The following is a 19,257-nucleotide window of genomic DNA, read 5'->3' as shown; positions in this document are numbered from 1 at the left end:
GTGCTCAGTTATGTGCACCGCTGCTTGTGGATGAGCTAGTGTCCAATCGAGTCAGATACAGGTTGCCCCTGCAGCTGTCAGTCAAAACCCAATCACTGCAACAACACCTTTCCTCCGACACACCCAGCCACTCAGCTCCCTGTCCTCCTTTTTAACCGCCCGCCCCAATCAAACTCAATGAATGTCACACTCTATTCCAGGATACACACTTTTCTCTCTGTGGTCACATCCTGTCAGGTTCAAAAGAATAACAGCGTATCAAATTCTATACTGTGTTTCCTTGACGCCCAGCGGCAGGAACTTTCTAATAGAAGAGAAAAGGATTTGTGCGCTACATTCTATTATAGTTCCCATTTATTTGATCAGAAACACGGGGTAGTGCTCACAGTCGCTTTACATTTCTATTCTTCAAGTCACATAACTGAGTTAATCTCTCCCCAGACTTTTCACTTAACATGTTTACAGCTTAAAAGCCTGACATAACCTTGACCTAATGCTTGCAAGCTTCCTTAAGTCTGCAAGGTTGTGGCTATGTTTAGAAAACAGCAGGTGACACGTTACAAGATTACTAACCTGCGGCTTGTTAACAGACAAGGCCGTCCATGTCCTGTAGTTCAGTTATCTTAAAAAGACCAAATATTTGTAGCCAAATATTTGTTAATATTTGTTACAGTACTGTGCAAAAGTCTTGAACCACATCTCATTTCTTTATATGTTGCTAGGAAAATGGGAAATAGGTGCAGCAGTTTATTTAGACATACAACCATAGATGGAAATGCAGTAAGCAAGGCAAAAACCAAATTCATATAATACAATTCTAATCAGCTTGAAAGTCAATATTTGGTATGACCACCTCTATTCTTCTACATAGACTCTCTCAGGCACACTTTCTTGTAATTTATTCAAGTAGTCTCAAGAAATAGTTTCTCCAGGCTTCTTGAAGGACATTCAGAGCTCTTATTTGGATGTTGGCTGTGTTTTATTCGATACTCTGTCAAGATGATCCCACACTGCTTCAATAATGCTGAGCCCTTGGGAGACTCAATCCATGACTGATACTGTTCCATTGTTTGTTTGTTTTTATCCAGGTTTGCTTTTACTATGTTGGCAGTGTGTTTGGGATCATTGTCATGCTGAAAAATGAGGTTGTTGCCAATCAGATGCTTTCCAGATGGTATTGCATGGTGGATCAAAATCTTTTCTGCTTTCATAATTCCATCAATTTTGACAAGATCCCCAACACCACAGTCTGAAGTGCAGCTCCAAACTACGACAGTGTTTTTTACAGATGGCTGTAGACACTCACTGTTGTACCTCTTTCCTGACATTTCATGACCGTGCATCACGACAATCAACTAAAAATTTCTCATTTGGATTCAAATCCAGGCATGTTTTTCACAGATTTTCAGTCCAGTTTTTTGTGTAACTTAGCACATTCATTTGCCAATATCATTTCGAGAACATTTTTGATGTGGCTTCGGCAAACAGGAATCAATTTAAGGACTAGATGCATCTCTCTGGTCCTGTGTCAGGTCTTTGCTGGATTTTTTCCTATTTTTTAAAGATGTGACTTTTACATAATGTTCATCTGCTGCAGGTATCTTTTTAGCCCTGCGACCTCTTCATTTGTCCTATACTTGTGCAGTTTCTTAAAATTTTTAAAGGACACGCTGCAGAGATGTGCCAGGTTTTAAGCTATTAACTCTTTGAAAATCACCTTACTGTTGCAAAAGTACTATTTCATGGTAATCAAAATGTGTTATCATTGGTATTTTATTTTATATTAAATGAGGCAGCCTGCTGTTTGCGCAACAGGCTGCTAGTAGTTAAATGCATGAAGATTTAAAATAGTTTCTTTTGTTGTTTGTTATGCATAGACACCGGTTCATCAGAAGTGGCAAAAGTACAGATATTCTATACTGATTTAAATTATTTACTCAAGTAAAGGTGAAAAAGTACAGGCTCTGAAATGTACTCAGAGCAAGAAAGTAAAAAGTCATTTTTAGGACCTCTCTATCAGCTATTTTTGTGTAAAGTCAACTGAACCTTGTGCTATATTAATGTAATAAAATAATGTTAGTAAACAGGAATATAAACTTTACTTTAGTCTAAATTTTATTCAGGTATAGTGGCTCACAGTGGGGAAAAGAATAATAGCTCACAATAATTTATATTGTGGGCTCCAGTAGATTATTTTAGTGTATAGGCTGCGATCAGCTGATCTGTCCTCCTGCTGACCTTTGTGGAGTTACACAACTGTATTCAAAAAGATGCAAGCAGGGCTATCTTGGCTGATTCCTATCCTCTACACCGACACTGTTTATTCTGTCTTTATACCAGTATAAAGTTGGTATGAAGGTGGAATTCAGTGAATTAAGTGCCATCAGCTAAAATTCATATTAATCTCTGCTATCCTTCATGTAACCTAACTATAACCAGGAACACCACATCCACTATGCAACCTGCCAATAACACACAGTTAGTATAACTCTGTTTGTTTCACAGGATATGAAAAATATCATATAGAGAGCCAATATCAGATTTAACAAAAAAGAGCTTACATGTCAATTTTAAATTTCCATTTTAACCTCTCTTCTTCTTCTCCTGTCCTGCCTTTTTGATCTTTTCCATCTTTGAGTGAAGTTATTTTGCACTCTTTTCTCCCCCTGTGAAGAACAGCAGCTGGACCCTTAGCTGGCAGACACACTGTGCGACAAACTGCACACTTTGTGCGCTTGCTGATATTTGTTGAGCTGATAATAACGTTACATTTGAAATTACCTGCCACTCAAAAAATGTTACTGCCTTTGTACTTGCTCTTTTTCTGTAGGGTTAGCTAGAAGTACTGAAGTACTGCGAACACAACTTAAAAACATCTCCACTTGTTCAAAGAAAAAAACAAACACCGGCCCACTTTGACTGGCAATATAAATTATGCATAGCTTGTATGGTTTTGCCTCTTTCATCTTTTTTTTAATGCAATAACCCCTGGTGATTGATATGCTATTAGGATTGTCTTTTATGTGTAACTGCTTAGGCTCACACCGGTTTAATGTTTGAAGGCCCGCAGTGACATGAAATAATAAGTCCCTTCAAATGTGTTAAACCGAAAGTAACAAGCCTGTTTTGAAAATCTAAAGAGTAGAAAGTACAGATATTTGTTTAAAAATTTAGGGAGTAAACGTAAAAAAAAAAAAAAATACTCCAGTAAAGTACAGATAATTCTACTTTTGGGAAGTACATTAACAGATTTGTGCTTCCCAAAATTCCTCTGAAAAAGATCAGGTACAACTGAGTTGAGAGTGAGTAGAAAAAGCAGAAAAGCCTTAAAAGATCAAAATGCCTCGAGAGCTATTGCCTAAGACCACTTTAAAAAATACAAGAAAGTCTGCTTGGAAGGAAAGTATAAAGACATGAGGAATAGCATTTGCAGCGCACTGTTTGTCGGTAGCATACAGCCACATTGCTGTTGCCACATTCAGCCAGGTACACTCAGCCTTGAGGACCTTTCCATACACTTCTTTGCCTGGGGGTAATTTTTTTTAAATGACAGGAAATCAGGGTCCAGTTAATTATCCTAACAGCACTAAATAAATAAAGAGTGAATAATGATTAAAAGGCCTCCAAGTCATCAATTTTATTTTCAGATTTAGTGACTTTTAAACTGCATTAATTTCATGGAAGTATACAGGGAGTGCAGAATTATTAGGCAAGTTGTATTTTTGAGGAATAATTTTATTATTGAACAACAACCATGTTCTCAATGAACCCAAAAAACTCATTAATATCAAAGCTGAATGTTTTTGGAAGTAGTTTTTAGCTTTTAGCTTTTTTAGTTTTAGCTATTTTAGGGGGATATCTGTGTGTGCAGGTGACTATTACTGTGCATAATTATTAGGCAACTTAACAAAAAACAAATATATACCCATTCCAATTATTTATTTTTACCAGTGAAACCAATATAACATCTCCACATTCACAAATATACATTTCTGACATTCAAAAACAAAACAAAAACAAAACAGCGCCCAATATAGCCACCTTTCTTTGCAAGGACACTCAAAAGCCTGCCATCCATGGATTCTGTCAGTGTTTTGATCTGTTCACCATCAACATTGCCTGCAGCAGCAACCACAGCCTCCCAGACACTGTTCAGAGAGGTGTACTGTTTTCCCTCCTTGTAAATCTCACATTTGATGATGGACCACAGGTTCTCAATGGGGTTCAGATCAGGTGAACAAGGAGGCCATGTCATTAGTTTTTCTTCTTTTATACCCTTTCTTGCCAGCCACGCTGTGGAGTACTTGGACGCGTGTGATGGAGCATTGTCCTGCATGAAAATCATGTTTTTCTTGAAGGATGCAGACTTCTTCCTGTACCACTGCTTGAAGAAGGTGTCTTCCAGAAACTGGCAGTAGGACTGGGAGTTGAGCTTGACTCCATCCTCAACCCGAAAAGGCCCCACAAGCTCATCTTTGATGATACCAGCCCAAACCAGTACTCCACCTCCACCTTGCTGGCGTCTGAGTCGGACTGGAGCTCTCTGCCCTTTACCAATCCAGCCACGGGCCCATCCATCTGGCCCATCAAGACTCACTCTCATTTCATCAGTCCATAAAACCTTAGAAAAATCAGTCTTGAGATATTTCTTGGCCCAGTCTTGACGTTTCAGCTTGTGTGTCTTGTTCAGTGGTGGTCGTCTTTCAGCCTTTCTTACCTTGGCCATGTCTCTGAGTATTGCACACCTTGTGCTTTTGGGCACTCCAGTGATGTTGCAGCTCTGAAATATGGCCAAACTGGTGGCAAGTGGCATCTTGGCAGCTGCACGCTTGACTTTTCTCAGTTCATGGGCAGTTATTTTGCGTCTTGGTTTTTCCACACGCTTCTTGCGACCCTGTTGACTATTTTGAATGAAACGCTTGATTGTTCGATGATCACGCTTCAGAAGCTTTGCAATTTTGAGACTGCTGCATCCCTCTGCAAGATATCTCACTATTTTTGACTTTTCTGAGCCTGTCAAGTCCTTCTTTTGACCCATTTTGCCAAGGGAAAGGACGTTGCCTAATAATTATGCACACCTGATATAGGGTGTTGATGTCATTAGACCACACCCCTTCTCATTACAGAGATGCACATCACCTAATATGCTTAATTGGTAGTAGGCTTTCGAGCCTATACAGCTTGGAGTAAGACAACATGCATCAAGAGGATGATGTGGACAAAATACTCATTTGCCTAATAATTCTGCACTCCCTGTAGATATGATGCCTGTGGATACGGATAAAGCACATATTTTACTTTATTTATTATCTGAATTAGTTACAAATGCTTTGGTTACAACTGAAGGAGTTCAAACAACATTAAACGTAGCTGGAGCCTCTTTAGTAAATTTGATTTAATGAATAAGTGCACCAGCCGGCAGCCTGTGGTGGGCCCAGTTTGGCCCACTGGCTGTAAGTTAAATACCGCTGTTGTGTTTCTACAGCAAACAGGTTGTCAAACAGAAGTTTATTTATACACGTGCACACACAGAGCAACATTGCCATTCATTTGTAAGTTGAGTCTGTATGTCCCGTCTGCTGAGCGATGTTCTTTTACCTTTTCTGATTTAGTCTCTAAAAACTCCCAAAGGGTCGGCTGTGGCTCTTTAGCATCTAAATCCTCCAAATCTTTGCAAGCTTCAACTGCTGAATTTGTCTGTCTGATGAAAACGGAAAAAAAATTAGTGGCATAATCATTTCACCCATTGTTAATACAAAAAAGGTAATTAGAGCAGCTTCAAGGCTGTCTATATTTTGCAGGAAACAGTGAACTTGGGACTGAGCGCCACAGAGTGGGTTGGAAAGAGCGAGAGTAATAGTGTGGTCTCTGGGATTTAATCAAAAATCAAAACAACATAAAAAAATCACAAGGCTTATCCATTTATAATCTCTAATTGTAAAAATACCATTATCTGTTGACATGATATGTTCGGTTGAAATAACTGTTGAATTACAAAGATTTTATAAATTAGCTTAATTTAACAAATCTTATATTAATAATTTAGCAGAAATACCCAAAAGCTCATTCTTCTCAGTGATAATGATTACAACTGGGAGAGGGAGGCGTATGCAGCTCCAAAGTACCCATAATTGCAATAAGGAATGTCTTCAAGCGTATCATGACTTTTGTACAGTGTTTACTAATGCATGTGTGCTAATTGAAAACTTTCCACCTAAGCGGGGCTCACAGCCAAGAATAAAGCGCAGAGTTTAGACCTGCATGCTGGGAATTATCAGATCATTATCGTGATCTCACCAATCCGCTTTCTCCACTTAAGCTGCCCCGCTGTACGTAAACGTATATCGAGCATTATGTTTAATATTACTACACGAGTCACAGCCTGTAAATGTGGAGTTAATTGTTCGGTTAATTGCACATTATCAAGCATTTGGAAGCGGTGTAAAACAACAGAAGATTACATTTTATTGCAGGTAACCACACAATGCACTGAAACGACATGCTGGTTTTTAAACATTTTATGGTTGAATAATCATCTTTTATTTGCCTCGGGGCACTGAAAGGCTTTCCCTTCAGGATTGTTAGGATTTCTTTGCCTAAAATGAAGCATACTCGAAACTTTGACACTTGGTCTTTCCAAGCGTTATCTCCGCAGGAAGTGTCAAGGGAGCAGATTGTGTTTTTCATTAGCTTTCAGCCATTTGGAGAATTTTACCCAGCAGCAAAGACCAACAGAGTTACTCCTTTACAGCTGCGACTCATCCAACTAGGTTTTAAATACTGGTTTGAAGTAGCTTATTCAAAGAGGCTCATTATTCCTGCCATTTACAGTTAGCGTACGAATGCCAACCTGACCAAAGCCGTGAAGTTACGGATCGTACCTTTAGGTGTCGCTAGGAGTTTTTTCACATTTCCAAGAGTGATTAATCAGTCCAGTATATTCAGGTCTGTCCCCGATTCAGACTCCCCGTCATCCTAATTACTGTACAGTGCTTAAGGACTTGCACATTTACATAATTGATTCTTTTATCAAAGCTTGTCTCGCTATCTCTCTCGTTCACAATCTGTTATGCAGAATGGATTTTTTAGCGCAGCCTGATTTGAAATGCTGATCTTCGCTCTGTTGTCTTCTTCTCTTTCTGTCGCTTTTAAGCGCCTTTCTTCTTCAAGCCGTGCCATTATTTTTTCCATCTTTCTTTTTTATTCATCTACTTTGCTGTCTCCTGCAACAACTTCCCTATCCCTCCTTTTTTCTCCTCCTGTTTCTCCTCGTGTCTCCTCTGCTCTGCTCTCCTGCTTTTATCTTTTCTTTTTCTGTCTTTATTCCTCCCAGTTTCCCCGCTCCTTTGACCCTTCCTTCTTTTCGCCTGTCTCGCTCAACCTTTTTTTCTTTCTCCTGAAGCACATGTCACAGCTCCCCTCTCTCATCACTGTAGAATCTTTTGATTTTTCAGACTGTATATGTTTCAGCTGAGGTCTCTCATTCTCTCTGTCTGCCAGGCCCACTATCTACACATGGGACAAGAAAGATGGAGGGCTCCCCTTACAGGCCAAACCTGATGGTGCTGTCCTGCATTTCTCAATGCTCAACAAATCAGATAATGGCGTCTACGTGTGCCACGCTGACAACGGCATTGGAAGCAGCGAGGGGGAGTACACACTCTTGGTGCAAGGTAAGGAGAAAAAGCAAAAAGAGGGAAAAAAGGGAAGTGTGGTGACAGAAAGAGGAAGGAGAGGGACTCTGGGATGTTTTCTTTCTTCATCACGTTTTTGTTTGTTGTGGCTTTGCTTGTACTTCCATCTTTTTTTCTCTTCTGATTTTCTTTTGTTTCTTTCCTCCTGTCTTTGTTTTTTCTTTTTGTTTTTTTCTCATCCAACCGCGCCTGACCACAACCATCCAACCGCTTTCGTTCATTTCTTGCGCTTCTCTCCCTTTGCTTTTATGTGACCCATTCATTCAATTCGTGGTCGTTTTTGCGCTTTGCTCCTGCTGCGCTTCATTTTCTTTTCTCGACCTCCTCAAAGATCCCGTGGACCCAGACTCCCCAAAAGTCACAGTTCCCTCACTTGGTTCTTCATCTTTCACCCCCTCTTCCTCCCTCCCATCTTCCTCTCCTACTGACAGCTTCTTCGGCTCTGGCTCTGATTCCATTTACTCTGACCCCTTTTCCACTACCGACCCCTTCACCACCTCCTATTCCTCAAACTCCTCCCCTTCATCAGCTGATGTGTCAACCACCATCTCTGAATCCTCCACCACGACCCTCTCCAACGCTCTCTTCCCCGACCTGCCATTCTCTCCAGACTCCTCTTCCCCCCACTCCACTTCATCCCCAACTCCTCCTCCCACCAGCTCTTCTAGCATCACTCCCGTCACTGCCACTCCCGCCTACTCATACCCTGCCTTCTCCCTTACGCCCCCAGTTTCAGTCCAGCTGAATGGAGTTAACACTTTCACAGGTAAAACCAGTTACACACTTACGCACACACACCTGTAAGCAAAGAGATGCGAGAATCTTAGTATAGCCGAGAAAATCCAAAACGTTTGAAGCTTTCTTATGTTTTCCCGCTGTACCAAAAATTGATCTTGAATTGTGTAGCAGTCAAAAATATTCTGACCTTGTGTTACATGCGCGCACACACGCAAACACAGAAAAAAGCGTGGCAACAAAGGAAATGACGGAGCACTCCATAAAGGAAAAAATGGCATTTGTTTGGCTGTGTCACAGCTGTTTCACATTTTTTTCTTGTCTTCCTCTTTCCTCCCGTTGATTATCCTGAACCCCAAATCTCTTCCTTAACAAACATTCCTCCACTTACCTAACCACCAACCATCCCTCCCTCCATCCATACATTCAACAATCCATCCACCCATCCACTTCTGAAGATGAAGCACGCAACATTACAGGTATAACTTTTCCACCAGTCACCTGTGGTCTTTTTGTTTTCTGTCGTTCCAACTTTTCATCCACCTGTCTGTCCGCCTGACTCTTTGTAGTTTTGTTTTTGTCTGTCTGTGATTCTGGGGGGGAAAAGTAGTCTGGGGACACTTTGAACTTGTGAGTAGAGGGATGAATATTTTATACTCCTGCCCACATAATGCTTTGTTGTTGCCCATACATACACAGACTGGCTCCAGACACAAGTACCCACCATTCCCACGTGCCGCACACACTCACATCCACACTCGCTTCTATCTCCCAAAGACACACAGACTAGCATGACCCCTTAAGTGGTACAAGTCATTTACACAGTGTTCCACTTCCTCTGTGTGTGTTTCTCTGTGTGTGTGTGTATGTGCGCGTACCAAGGAGGGAGGGGGGTCAGGCTTCGAGGTGTTCTTGGGTCTTGTCTGCTTTCCTTTGATGCTGACAGCAGGATTTATGGGCTCATTCTCAGTCTCGCCTCGTCAGCATGCCCCTCTCTCACCTCCACGCTGGCCAACCAGAGTGTGTGCCTGACTCTCTGTGTTTGTGTGTTATTCTGACCGGCGTACAGAGTCCTACCCTCCGCTTTCCCCTTTTCCTCTTTTCTCCCATTCTCTTGTCTAGAGCTGGCCTCTGGTTCACCACTGTCAGGCCCTTCACGTCTCCAATTGGCTGAAATATATTTCTCCTACAAAAAGGCCCTTCACTACACCCTTTGGTGACCCAGCTGGTTGTAAAATGTTCTTTTCTTCCATGTTCACTTTCAGTTTTATTTCTGGTTGACAGTAGCTATTGCTGTGTTTCAGTGTCTCTCTTCTGCAATCCAATTGAGTGTAAAGAAAAATAGCTTGTCCTCCACATTGTTTTAACTTGCTGATTGCCAGGTAAAAAAACAGCCTCTCCAAAATCGTTCCTTTTTATTCCTCTAATATCTTTTTAAGGTGTGTTTTTTGTGTTTTTTTGTATAAGACATGCTGCATTTCAGTTGTTCCTGCCTAAGTGACTTTCAAATAATGAACACCCAGTGTCTGATCAGTTCTAAAAAGCCAGGCGAAATGATTGATGTATTGTGTTATTTCCACTTAGATCGCTTTCTCTTCTGAAGAAGAAGAAGTTGATTAAGTGGCTGATTTGAGGCAACAAGAGAAACTCAAAATTTTCTGTTGTTGGCTGAAAAACCTTCATCTCTTCAAAACATAACAAACAAACAAACAGGAAAAAAAAACACTTTAAAGAAGAGAAAAGGATGTCTTCTCTTAAAGTCAACTGAACATTATTCAGAAACTTACCCAAGTCAAGAAAAAAAGAAAAATGAAAAACTGTTCTGAAATAACTGTGTTGAAGTGTAGACGCTACATAAATGAAATTTTTGTTAAGTTGTTAGCACTTTTATAATTATGAACATTATTATGGTGTTAGCACGCGCCTAATCCATCATTTATATAGCATTACTCCTCCTTAGTTTGACGTTTAAAAAATACAGATAAATACTTATGACTATGATTATGATTATCATTGTTGCTAGCTGTTATGTAGTAGCAATGATAGGTGTTACTGGTGTAACAGATGGATAAACATATTTGTGTTTATAAATGGCATACTAACGAGGAGTAATGTTATATAAATGATGAATTAAGCACTTGCTAATACCTTTATAATATCTTGCAAATGCTTAATAGTGTGACATTATCCTAAAGTGCTACCGTTAGGTCTTTCCTGTATTTTTATGACACTTCTTTTATGTCATGTACAGCGTGACTTGGCTGAGCTATTTGCTGATTTGATGGTGTCAGCTGTTATAACGGCCAATAAATGAAGATTAACAAAATAAAGAAGAGACGTGAGAAGCAGCCTTCATCTGTAGGTGTTGATGTTGCATAGTTTGTCTATCTGAAGGTGGCCTGCAACTTCCCTGGTGGCAGCATTTGTTTGGAACACCACAAACGCAACAACCAGCTGATCCAAGCAGAGTCGTGTAGAGCATAAGCAATCAATAAAAAACAAGATTATTTTTAAACTGTTGTGTCATATTATCTTAGTAAGGACTCATAAATAACTACACATAATGGTTAGGGAAATCTATTTATGTGTAATGAGTCTGCAGAGCTTGCAAACTCGTGTGGAGAGAAGGAAACTCAGGATCCAGATACTGATATGTAGACACAGAAAAAGTAAAATGAAAACATGCAGTCCAGCAATAAAGTCCATGATCAAAGTAACATAAATCCAGAAGGAAGCAGGAATAACAGACCGGCACAAAACAGACTGGGAGGGTAAACGGACTCTGTGACACTGGACAAAGGAATGATAGGATTATATTAGCTCACAATGAGGGCTGATGGGGATTAGACACAGCTGGACAGAAACAAGACGCAGGTGCAGACAATATAAAACACTCACGGGGGGAATAAAACTAAATACAAGACACAACTAGCTAGCAGAGCAAAACACTAAATGGGTAAAAACAACTAAACAGGGAAACACAGACATAAGAATAAACTTGACACAGGAGAAAAAAAGGAAATACAGAGGAGAATACTGCACAACGTACTGGATTAAAACTAAACTGAAGAATCATAAACTTCAAAAGATGCAACAAATAAATTATCTGCTGCATTTTCTGGTTGCACTGCAATTTCAACTTGTATATTTTTTTTAAACATATATTCATAATATAGCTTTTAAATCATTAAAAAGCTAAGTGTTACTATCCTGCAATACATGACAATCATTTTAAACTGTAGTAAGTTATGAAGAACTCTTACTCATTACTTGTTTGATGGAATGTCAATGATTTAAAATTAACAACAAGAAGTTCTGAAATGTGCTAGAGTATATGAAACATATTCATTCAAAATCCTCCGTGATTGAATGAATCTGCTAGATAAATGTATACTTAATCAAATCATCCTAAAAGCAGAATCTGGGGCTTTGGGAGCCCCTGGAGGCTTGGGACTCTGGTACAGTTCGGTGCATTGCCTTGGATTTCTCAAGACCGAACATTTTAATTCAAAGAGGAGCATAAAATCAATCAGTCACAGTGAAATCACCACAGCTGAAGGGGTCAGGATTTCAGCCAACATCAAGAGTCTGTGTGTGTTCCTGCAAGGTTCCCACGAAGTGATTGGTACTTGGTTTGTAGACTGCAAACAATTTTTAAGGTGACTCAGTGGCCTTCTTTCTTTCGCCTGGCTTTTTCACATCCCTGTCTTTGTCTTCTGAAACTTTGCCTCAGTGGGTTTCATATATTGACAAGTCTTCTCTGCTCCCCTGTTCTTGTCATTTCGCTCTGTATTCTCTCTGTCACTCTCCCCATTATTCTCTCTCTCACTCTCTTTATTTCTACCGCCTTTCATCATCCGTTTCCACCAATATTCCTCCACCCCCTCGTCTCCCCCTCTGTTCTCAATCTCTGTCTCTCTGTCATGCTCTCCCCTTATTTCTCGCTGCTTCTACCTCATTTTCTCTTGCTTTTTTTTCTCTTTTTCTTTATCATGCCTTCTCTTTTTTTTCCCCCTTCCCCCCCTTCTTCTCCTTTCTTCCACACTGCTCGACCTTTTCTTAAGACCCCACAGCCATGTCGACGACTTCGGGGGTGGACCACGCCGTGATCGGAGGGGTAGTGGCTGTCATCGTCTTTATCTTGCTTTGCCTCCTCATCGTCCTCGGCAGATACCTCATCAGACACAAAGGTCACTGCCTCCCACAAACACGGACTCATGAACACACGGACGCACACTCATTCATGCGTGCACGAGTATACACAGAGATACACTTGCATAAATATGGATACATGAGCTCCAAGACTGGATCTCGCACCTGCAAATATGCATACAAATGAAGGAACACAAAGAAATGCAAATGCAGTTACACCTACAGTATATGTGAGTTATAAAACTCGGAATTAATGAATTTATTTATGCTCAAATCAGAATAAGAAGATGAATGACTCACACAAAGAGAATGTTTATTTCTTTTTAAAACATTTTGGTTCGAATAACCCCCCTTTTTAAATTAGACTGCCTGTCATCGGCGATGTGTCACCAGCCTTTTCTTTTCGTTACATCACCAAATTTTATTTGGAATTTAAAATAATGCGTTCAGTCCAATTTTAGGACGGAAACAGTAAATACTGTAATGCAAAGTTCAGAGGCAATAAAGACCTGTTTCAGCACCCAGGTGGGGTGGTTGATTAAATCAAACTCCACCACCACTCAACCAGATTCAATCCCTGAGTTAGGTGCTTCAAGCTGGTAGAATATTGAAAGCAACTGCCTGCTGGCTGTTGTTTACAAGTGCCAGATCTACTAGGAATGATGTCCGTTTCCCTACTACCAATTACCTCTGACTGTTTCAGGCAATTGTTTGTCAGCAAATGGATATGGTTCTAATTTGTGATGAGTATAGTGGGCACAATGCTAGTTATCCTATTCATTAGACGTAAACTACCAGTACATGCAATAAAAAGCTAATAACACTCAGACCTTTAAATTTAAATTTGTGTAAGAAGTAAAAGCCTTATAGGTGATGGGGTTATTTACCTAACTACCTTTGATTCAACAGACTTATGATGACCTAACATTATTTTAAAACAGGCACCAACATCATATTAAAACAGTAATAGTAATAAACTGGTTCTTAAATAGCGCTTCTCTGCTCTACCTGAGCATTCACCCATTCTTACCCATTCACACAATCACTTTTTCTCTGCTTTCTAGCTAACATTTATACACATTCATACTGCGATGGAGGCATCGGAGAGCAACTTGGGGTTAGTCTCTTCCCCAGAGATATTTGGCATGAAGACATTCTGTACTTAAGTAGAAATACTGCTGTTAATAATTACTCCAGTAGAAGTTGAAGTACTGATTTAACTTCTTTACTAATGTAAAAGCAAAAAAGTACAGGCTCTGAAATGTACTCAAAGTAAGAAAGTAACAAGGATGTTTCTATTTTTGTGCAAAGTTAACTGAACCTTGTGCTATATTAACATAATGATAAAATGAATGGCTAGATGGGAATGCACACTTTTTGTTATTCTAATTATACTCAGCTTGAATCTGAAGAAAAAGAAGGAAGATAAAAAAAAATACATATCTATTTTCTGTTGCCTACATTGCAGAGGGTGTCTGCCTCTAAACAGAAAAATGTGTACAGTCAGGGGTTAAAGTGGAATTCAGCAGGTGGGGAAACCTAAAATTGGTTGCAATGGCTCACTGTGGGGAAAAGAATATAACTCAGAATAATTTCTATCGACCTGCTGCTCTTTGTCATTTACACACCTGAATTGAACCAGGTGTTAGCAGATGTTTCATGAGTTGTTCTGGCTGATTTCCATCTACACTGTCAGTACACTCTTTATGCTATCTTTTTTCTAGATGGTATAAAGTTGGTATGAAGATAGAGCTCAGTCAATGGATCTCAGCATCATCAGCAAAAATCCATATTAATCTCTGCTACACTTGATGTAACCTAACTCTGGCCATGAAACCACAGCCACTGTGCACCAGTCACACACTTTACTTTAATCCATCACAATACAGCAAGCTCACCTGTTTATCCTGCACTAACCTGCAGAGTATTTTCATGCAGCCTTATAATAGCACAGTTAGTCTGCCTCAGTTTGTTTTGCAGCACATTTCACAATATGAAAAGACATAATTTCATGATCTGATTTAAAAATACGAGAACTTGCATGTAAGGTTTAAATAAAGCAGCTGGACCTTTAGCTAGCAACACACTGTGTAGCAAACTGCAATGGTTTATTTTCTGCTGGTCTTTGTCTGGTTAATTTTTACAGTTACAATGTTGCACTTTCACTGCCTTATTTAATCTTACTTCTCCAAATTTTTCTCTCTCCTGCCACAGGAACGTATCTGACCCACGAGGCCAAGGGCTCAGATGATGCCCCGGATGCCGACACAGCCATCATCAACGCAGAAGGAGGTCACTCCGGAGCAGAGGACAAGAAAGAGTACTTTATCTAGATAGAGAACAGAGTGGTGGAGGAAAGAAGCAGGAGGAGGCGGAGAAAAAGTTGGAGGACGTGGATTGGAGGAGAGGGGAAGAGTGAAGGAAAGGAAACCTCGATTTTTTTTCACGATGCTTCAGTTCTTCACTCTGTTGGAGGGATGATGGGATGGGAATGGAGGGAAAGGACTCTGGGCTGAGTTGAGCTTCAACTGGTACTACCCTCTTTGCATTGATACAGGGAAGTGAGATTTTGCACTGACATATGGATGAACTAATGTTACACTCAAACACACACACGAACATGCAACATACTTGTGTCAGATAAGGGGTAAATCTGTTTTCACACAGACGTGAATGCTCATAGATGCTCAGAATAACAAACGGGAGCCTCCTACTAACACGCATCCGAATTCTGACACATTAACACATTGTCACACAAGCATCGTAGCCTATTTTGAACTGTCAGCGCCGTGAAAAATCAAAATTGTAAGTCACATTCCAACATGTCGAGCTGATATTCCACTTCTCAAACCTGTCTTCTCAACATTTAATCCAAACCAGGTCTGTCTATTCACTTTTTTTTTCTCCTCATTCTCTACATCTAACAAGGCAGAATCCCTCTATAAGCCTCCTCGTGACAGAGAAATCCATCTAAAGCAAATTATTACTGACAAACATAATCTCCCTCTCTCACGGTTTAATCTTTTTATGCCATCAAACCTCTTCCTACGTCCTCGCAAACCCTGGTACGAGCCATCGAGTTTTCCACAATGCACCGCCACAAAAACATGCAACACCCATGCAAAAACAGCATTCCCACCTTGTGCTACAAAGCCCAGGGGCTCCAGTATACATATATAAATATATATATATATAGAATTATATAGCATTCTTTTTACTTGACAGAAAATGTTTGGTGTGCTGTAAATACACTCTCTCTGTCCTGTTTCTGCCTTCTGTCTCTCCTTCTATCCCCCTTCTCTTTCTCTCTCCACCCCCCCTCTCCTGTAACTCATACAGTCTGTTACTGCATTACAGTAACTTATATACTCAAAAAAAAAAGCCTGCCTGTTTTTATTACATGCGTGGAAATGCAGAGTCGAAATATCAATATCTGGGTAAAAAATAGAAACATAACAACAATGATGTTGCGATGAAGACTAACATTAACTGCAAATATTTGTATATTCTGATTTTCTTTGATCTTTTTTTCTTTTTTTATTTGATCTCTTGGGGACTCGTGAGGGATTTTCTCTCGTCAGTGTCTCAGTATGTTACTGTCAGTGTTAACATTTTTACAGTGTTTGTCAGTTTGTCAGCCCAGGAGTCCATGAATCTAATTTCCAACTTGTATTTTGATTTTGATATTCAGGTTTTCAACACTGTTTATGTACTTAGTTCCTTTTTCGCTGATGAATGGAGTTTCTCCCTGCTTTGTCGGCTCTCTGCTCCTAAATGCTAATCAGCAGCACACCTTCGGTCGAGAGCTTTGAACGGCGACAAGTTGGTGGTGGAGTTTATCTTGAATTCTGCTGCCCAGTGTTTGTACTTGTGGACCACTGTGGCTTTCCTTCCAGCTGGCCCCGCTGATCCCATGGTTCACCTTTGCCGTTTTTCTCTCTGCAGCAGACTGCTTGTCTTGGCGAGGCCACCTGGCGCTAAATTCATTGAGTAGTGACATCATGACTTCCTCTAAGAGGTTGGCACATTTGCTGCTTTCAGAGGGGAAAATGCTTGCTTGCTTTTCACTACAGGGCCAAATAGGACTGGCTACATGCATTATGACAAACTTCCCGGCAAAAAACCTTTCTGTTACTGTTTTTTTTTTTTCTTTTTGTGTGTGTATGTGTGTTATTGCAAGCAGGAATCATTAACCAGCTTAGCAAAAGGTTCCCATAAATGCACAGTGTTTTATTAAGGTTGGAAGTTCGCCTTAGCACTGAAAGCTCCACTTGGCCCGGTCATTGAAATTGATTGCAATCTAACTAAGAGGCTCTGGGCTCTAGACTGTACACATGCCAAGCTTTGGTTTGGTGGGCAGGGTGCCGAGTCTGGGCGGCGCTAACACTGAAGAAAGTCATTTAGTAACTTAAATGTCCTCTTCTCTTTTTTTCCCCTCTGCTCTGCCCGTCCATTCCTTGCATTCTTTAATCAATCATCCCGTCTGCGTCCTGATCCACCTTCACCCCATGTCCCCTCCTCTCATCACTCGTCTCCCCCACTCCATCTCTGATTGATGTCTGATTCTCCTTCCTGGTCTCTCATCCACGAGTTCACATAGACGTACAGTAGAAGTAGCGTCTATAGCTTTGCTGGCGTGTGCTGATGGCTCTTCGAAGCACTGTTTGGGAGTGTTTGGAGAGGAATCCACTTGCTGTTGTTGTCAGTCTACCTGTAGACAGTTATGTCTTTGATAGTTTTTGTACACATTTTATGGGAATGTTCAGGGAATGTGATTTTGCATTCCTTTCCCCGTGTTGTTGTTAACCGCTACCTAGCTTTCTTCTTTGTGAGCAAGTAGTATGTCTATAAGCTAGCTATTCTACAAAGGGTAATGCGACCTGAAGCAGGGTCAGCTGTTGTTCTTTTTTTCTGCTGAGAGCTCTTGGTGAGACTATTTAGTGACTGGTGATGTAGTAGTGAACCCGGGTTAAACAGTGCTTGGATTCTGTGTGTTTGAGCTTGCACTGTTTATCTGATGTTTGCTCTACAACACCCGTCTGCTATCATTTCACTGCTATCATGCCTGCAGATCAGAGGATTGGCTCTGTCTCACAGAGATTGTTGTCCACTTTGAAGATGTTACCATTGATTTGTATTTAACCTCAGTCTAGTTCTGCTCTGTGAATGGAGAAAGAAATATCTGACTCATACTCACCAAAGTGTAGTGTCTTTTAAAAACTAATGGACCTGTATTTGCCTGTAATTTATTGTCCTGTCCTTTGTCTTAGTTAGTGTGCTAGCATGTAGCTTGCATGAGAAATGGTTGGAAAGTGTAGATAGTGTTGCAGATGAGCAGCGATGACAAGTTCGTCTCCTGAGACGAGAAGCGGCGGCCTAACCGGCTGACCTCCCTGCTTTTCTCTGATCTGCAAACATGTCCCAGTGAAATCCGTCTGCACCGCCTCAACACAGCAGAAAAGCAGTGAAGCAACTGGCAAAGCAGGACTCGTTATGCCCTTATCAAAACCACGTAGGGGTATAGTGTTGGACTGAGATGTGCACTCACGTCTAATTGCATTTCAGTGCAGTAATGATTGACTGTCACCAGATGCCAGCAAACAACAGCTTTTCTTCTCCCTCCTCAGTCGGTACGAGCTGTCCTGCCCTTCCACCAGACACGCCACCTCCTCTTCAGGCAGCCGCACACTAGCTGCCGCCCATCTCTTTTCATTTTGTAGAATAAGCCAATTAATTTTTAAATTATGTTTCGTTAAAGGTGTGCATAATCTCATTGTTTTCATTTCAATTGATATCTTTTTTTTCTTTCCTTGAATTTAGATGTTCCAAAACTTGAAGGTTAGACATTTAGTTTTTTGCATATTTTATTGTTTCAACAACGTTTTTTAATTAATTTCATGTATATAGTGTTGCCTTTTACCGGATACTCTTATGAGCGCACCCCATACATACTTTGCACATACACTTTGGATACAAACACATCCACACACATATTTGGATATGCACAGCAGGCTTGATGTCTGTTACTATGGTGTATTTGTACATATGTGTGTGTGTGTGTTTGTGTATGAGTGTGAAGCGTGTAATAATTGACGCAGACAAACTTCAGATTTACTCTCATGTGTGTTGCATTCACAAAAATGTTCTTATTTCAGTAACTCAGACAATGTCTTTGTTCTTATCATTATTATTTTGAATGACAAGTCTTCCTTTTGAATAAATATCCATATCACATGGGAGTAGTGCTGTCATGTATGTTAATTTGTACTATGGCTGATGATGTCATCAAGGTGAGGCCCAACCGCATGCAGTGGTGGGTTTTGCATCTGTTGGCTGTTACGTTCATAAAGTATTTGTTTTTCGGGGTTACTTTTGTTAAAATAACAGTTCAGTTGTTGACTTCAATAAACATGCATTTGGGTTAATTTCACGTGTCTTATCATTTGTTCTTTATGCTGGGAAACAGTAAAAATTCCAGGTCTGAAATGCCCATTAGAGCTTTCTTATGAAACTTTTTTTTAATATGAAAGTGTGGTTAAACACATATTTTACTAATCACATTTAATAACTCAGCACAGACTCGTCTTTAACGTTATTAGTACCTGTGTTTACTGTTTCACGTTGCAAAATTTTGTGGTACCCGGCAGTTTACTGCATCATTGAAAAATGCAACATT

General features: G+C 40.3%; 1 protein-coding gene across 2 annotated transcripts in view; it reads left to right on the top strand.

Annotated features, from left to right (window-relative positions):
• Positions 1-19,006, top strand: part of cadm3 (cell adhesion molecule 3) — a 105,017-nt gene extending 86,011 nt beyond the window's left edge. The window contains exons 8-12 of one of the 2 annotated variants that reach the window (XM_084911219.1): positions 7,501-7,673; positions 8,026-8,460; positions 8,888-8,908; positions 12,494-12,619; positions 14,796-19,006. In XM_084911219.1, the coding sequence (XP_084767345.1) occupies positions 7,501-7,673; positions 8,026-8,460; positions 8,888-8,908; positions 12,494-12,619; positions 14,796-14,914 (874 nt within the window). In that variant the 3' untranslated portion in view covers positions 14,915-19,006. The remainder of the gene's footprint in view (positions 1-7,500; positions 7,674-8,025; positions 8,461-8,887; positions 8,909-12,493; positions 12,620-14,795) is intronic. The other variant, XM_084911220.1, reaches the window with a different exon arrangement.
• The last annotated feature ends 251 nt before the right edge of the window (positions 19,007-19,257 follow it).

This window comes from Perissodus microlepis, chromosome 18 (genome assembly GCF_051167445.1).
Source record: "Perissodus microlepis isolate ML-2025 ecotype Zambia chromosome 18, ASM5116744v1, whole genome shotgun sequence".
Taxonomy (NCBI): domain Eukaryota; kingdom Metazoa; phylum Chordata; class Actinopteri; order Cichliformes; family Cichlidae; genus Perissodus; species Perissodus microlepis.
Note: the sequence above shows the minus strand (reverse complement) of the source record. Positions and strands in the feature narration are given on the sequence as shown.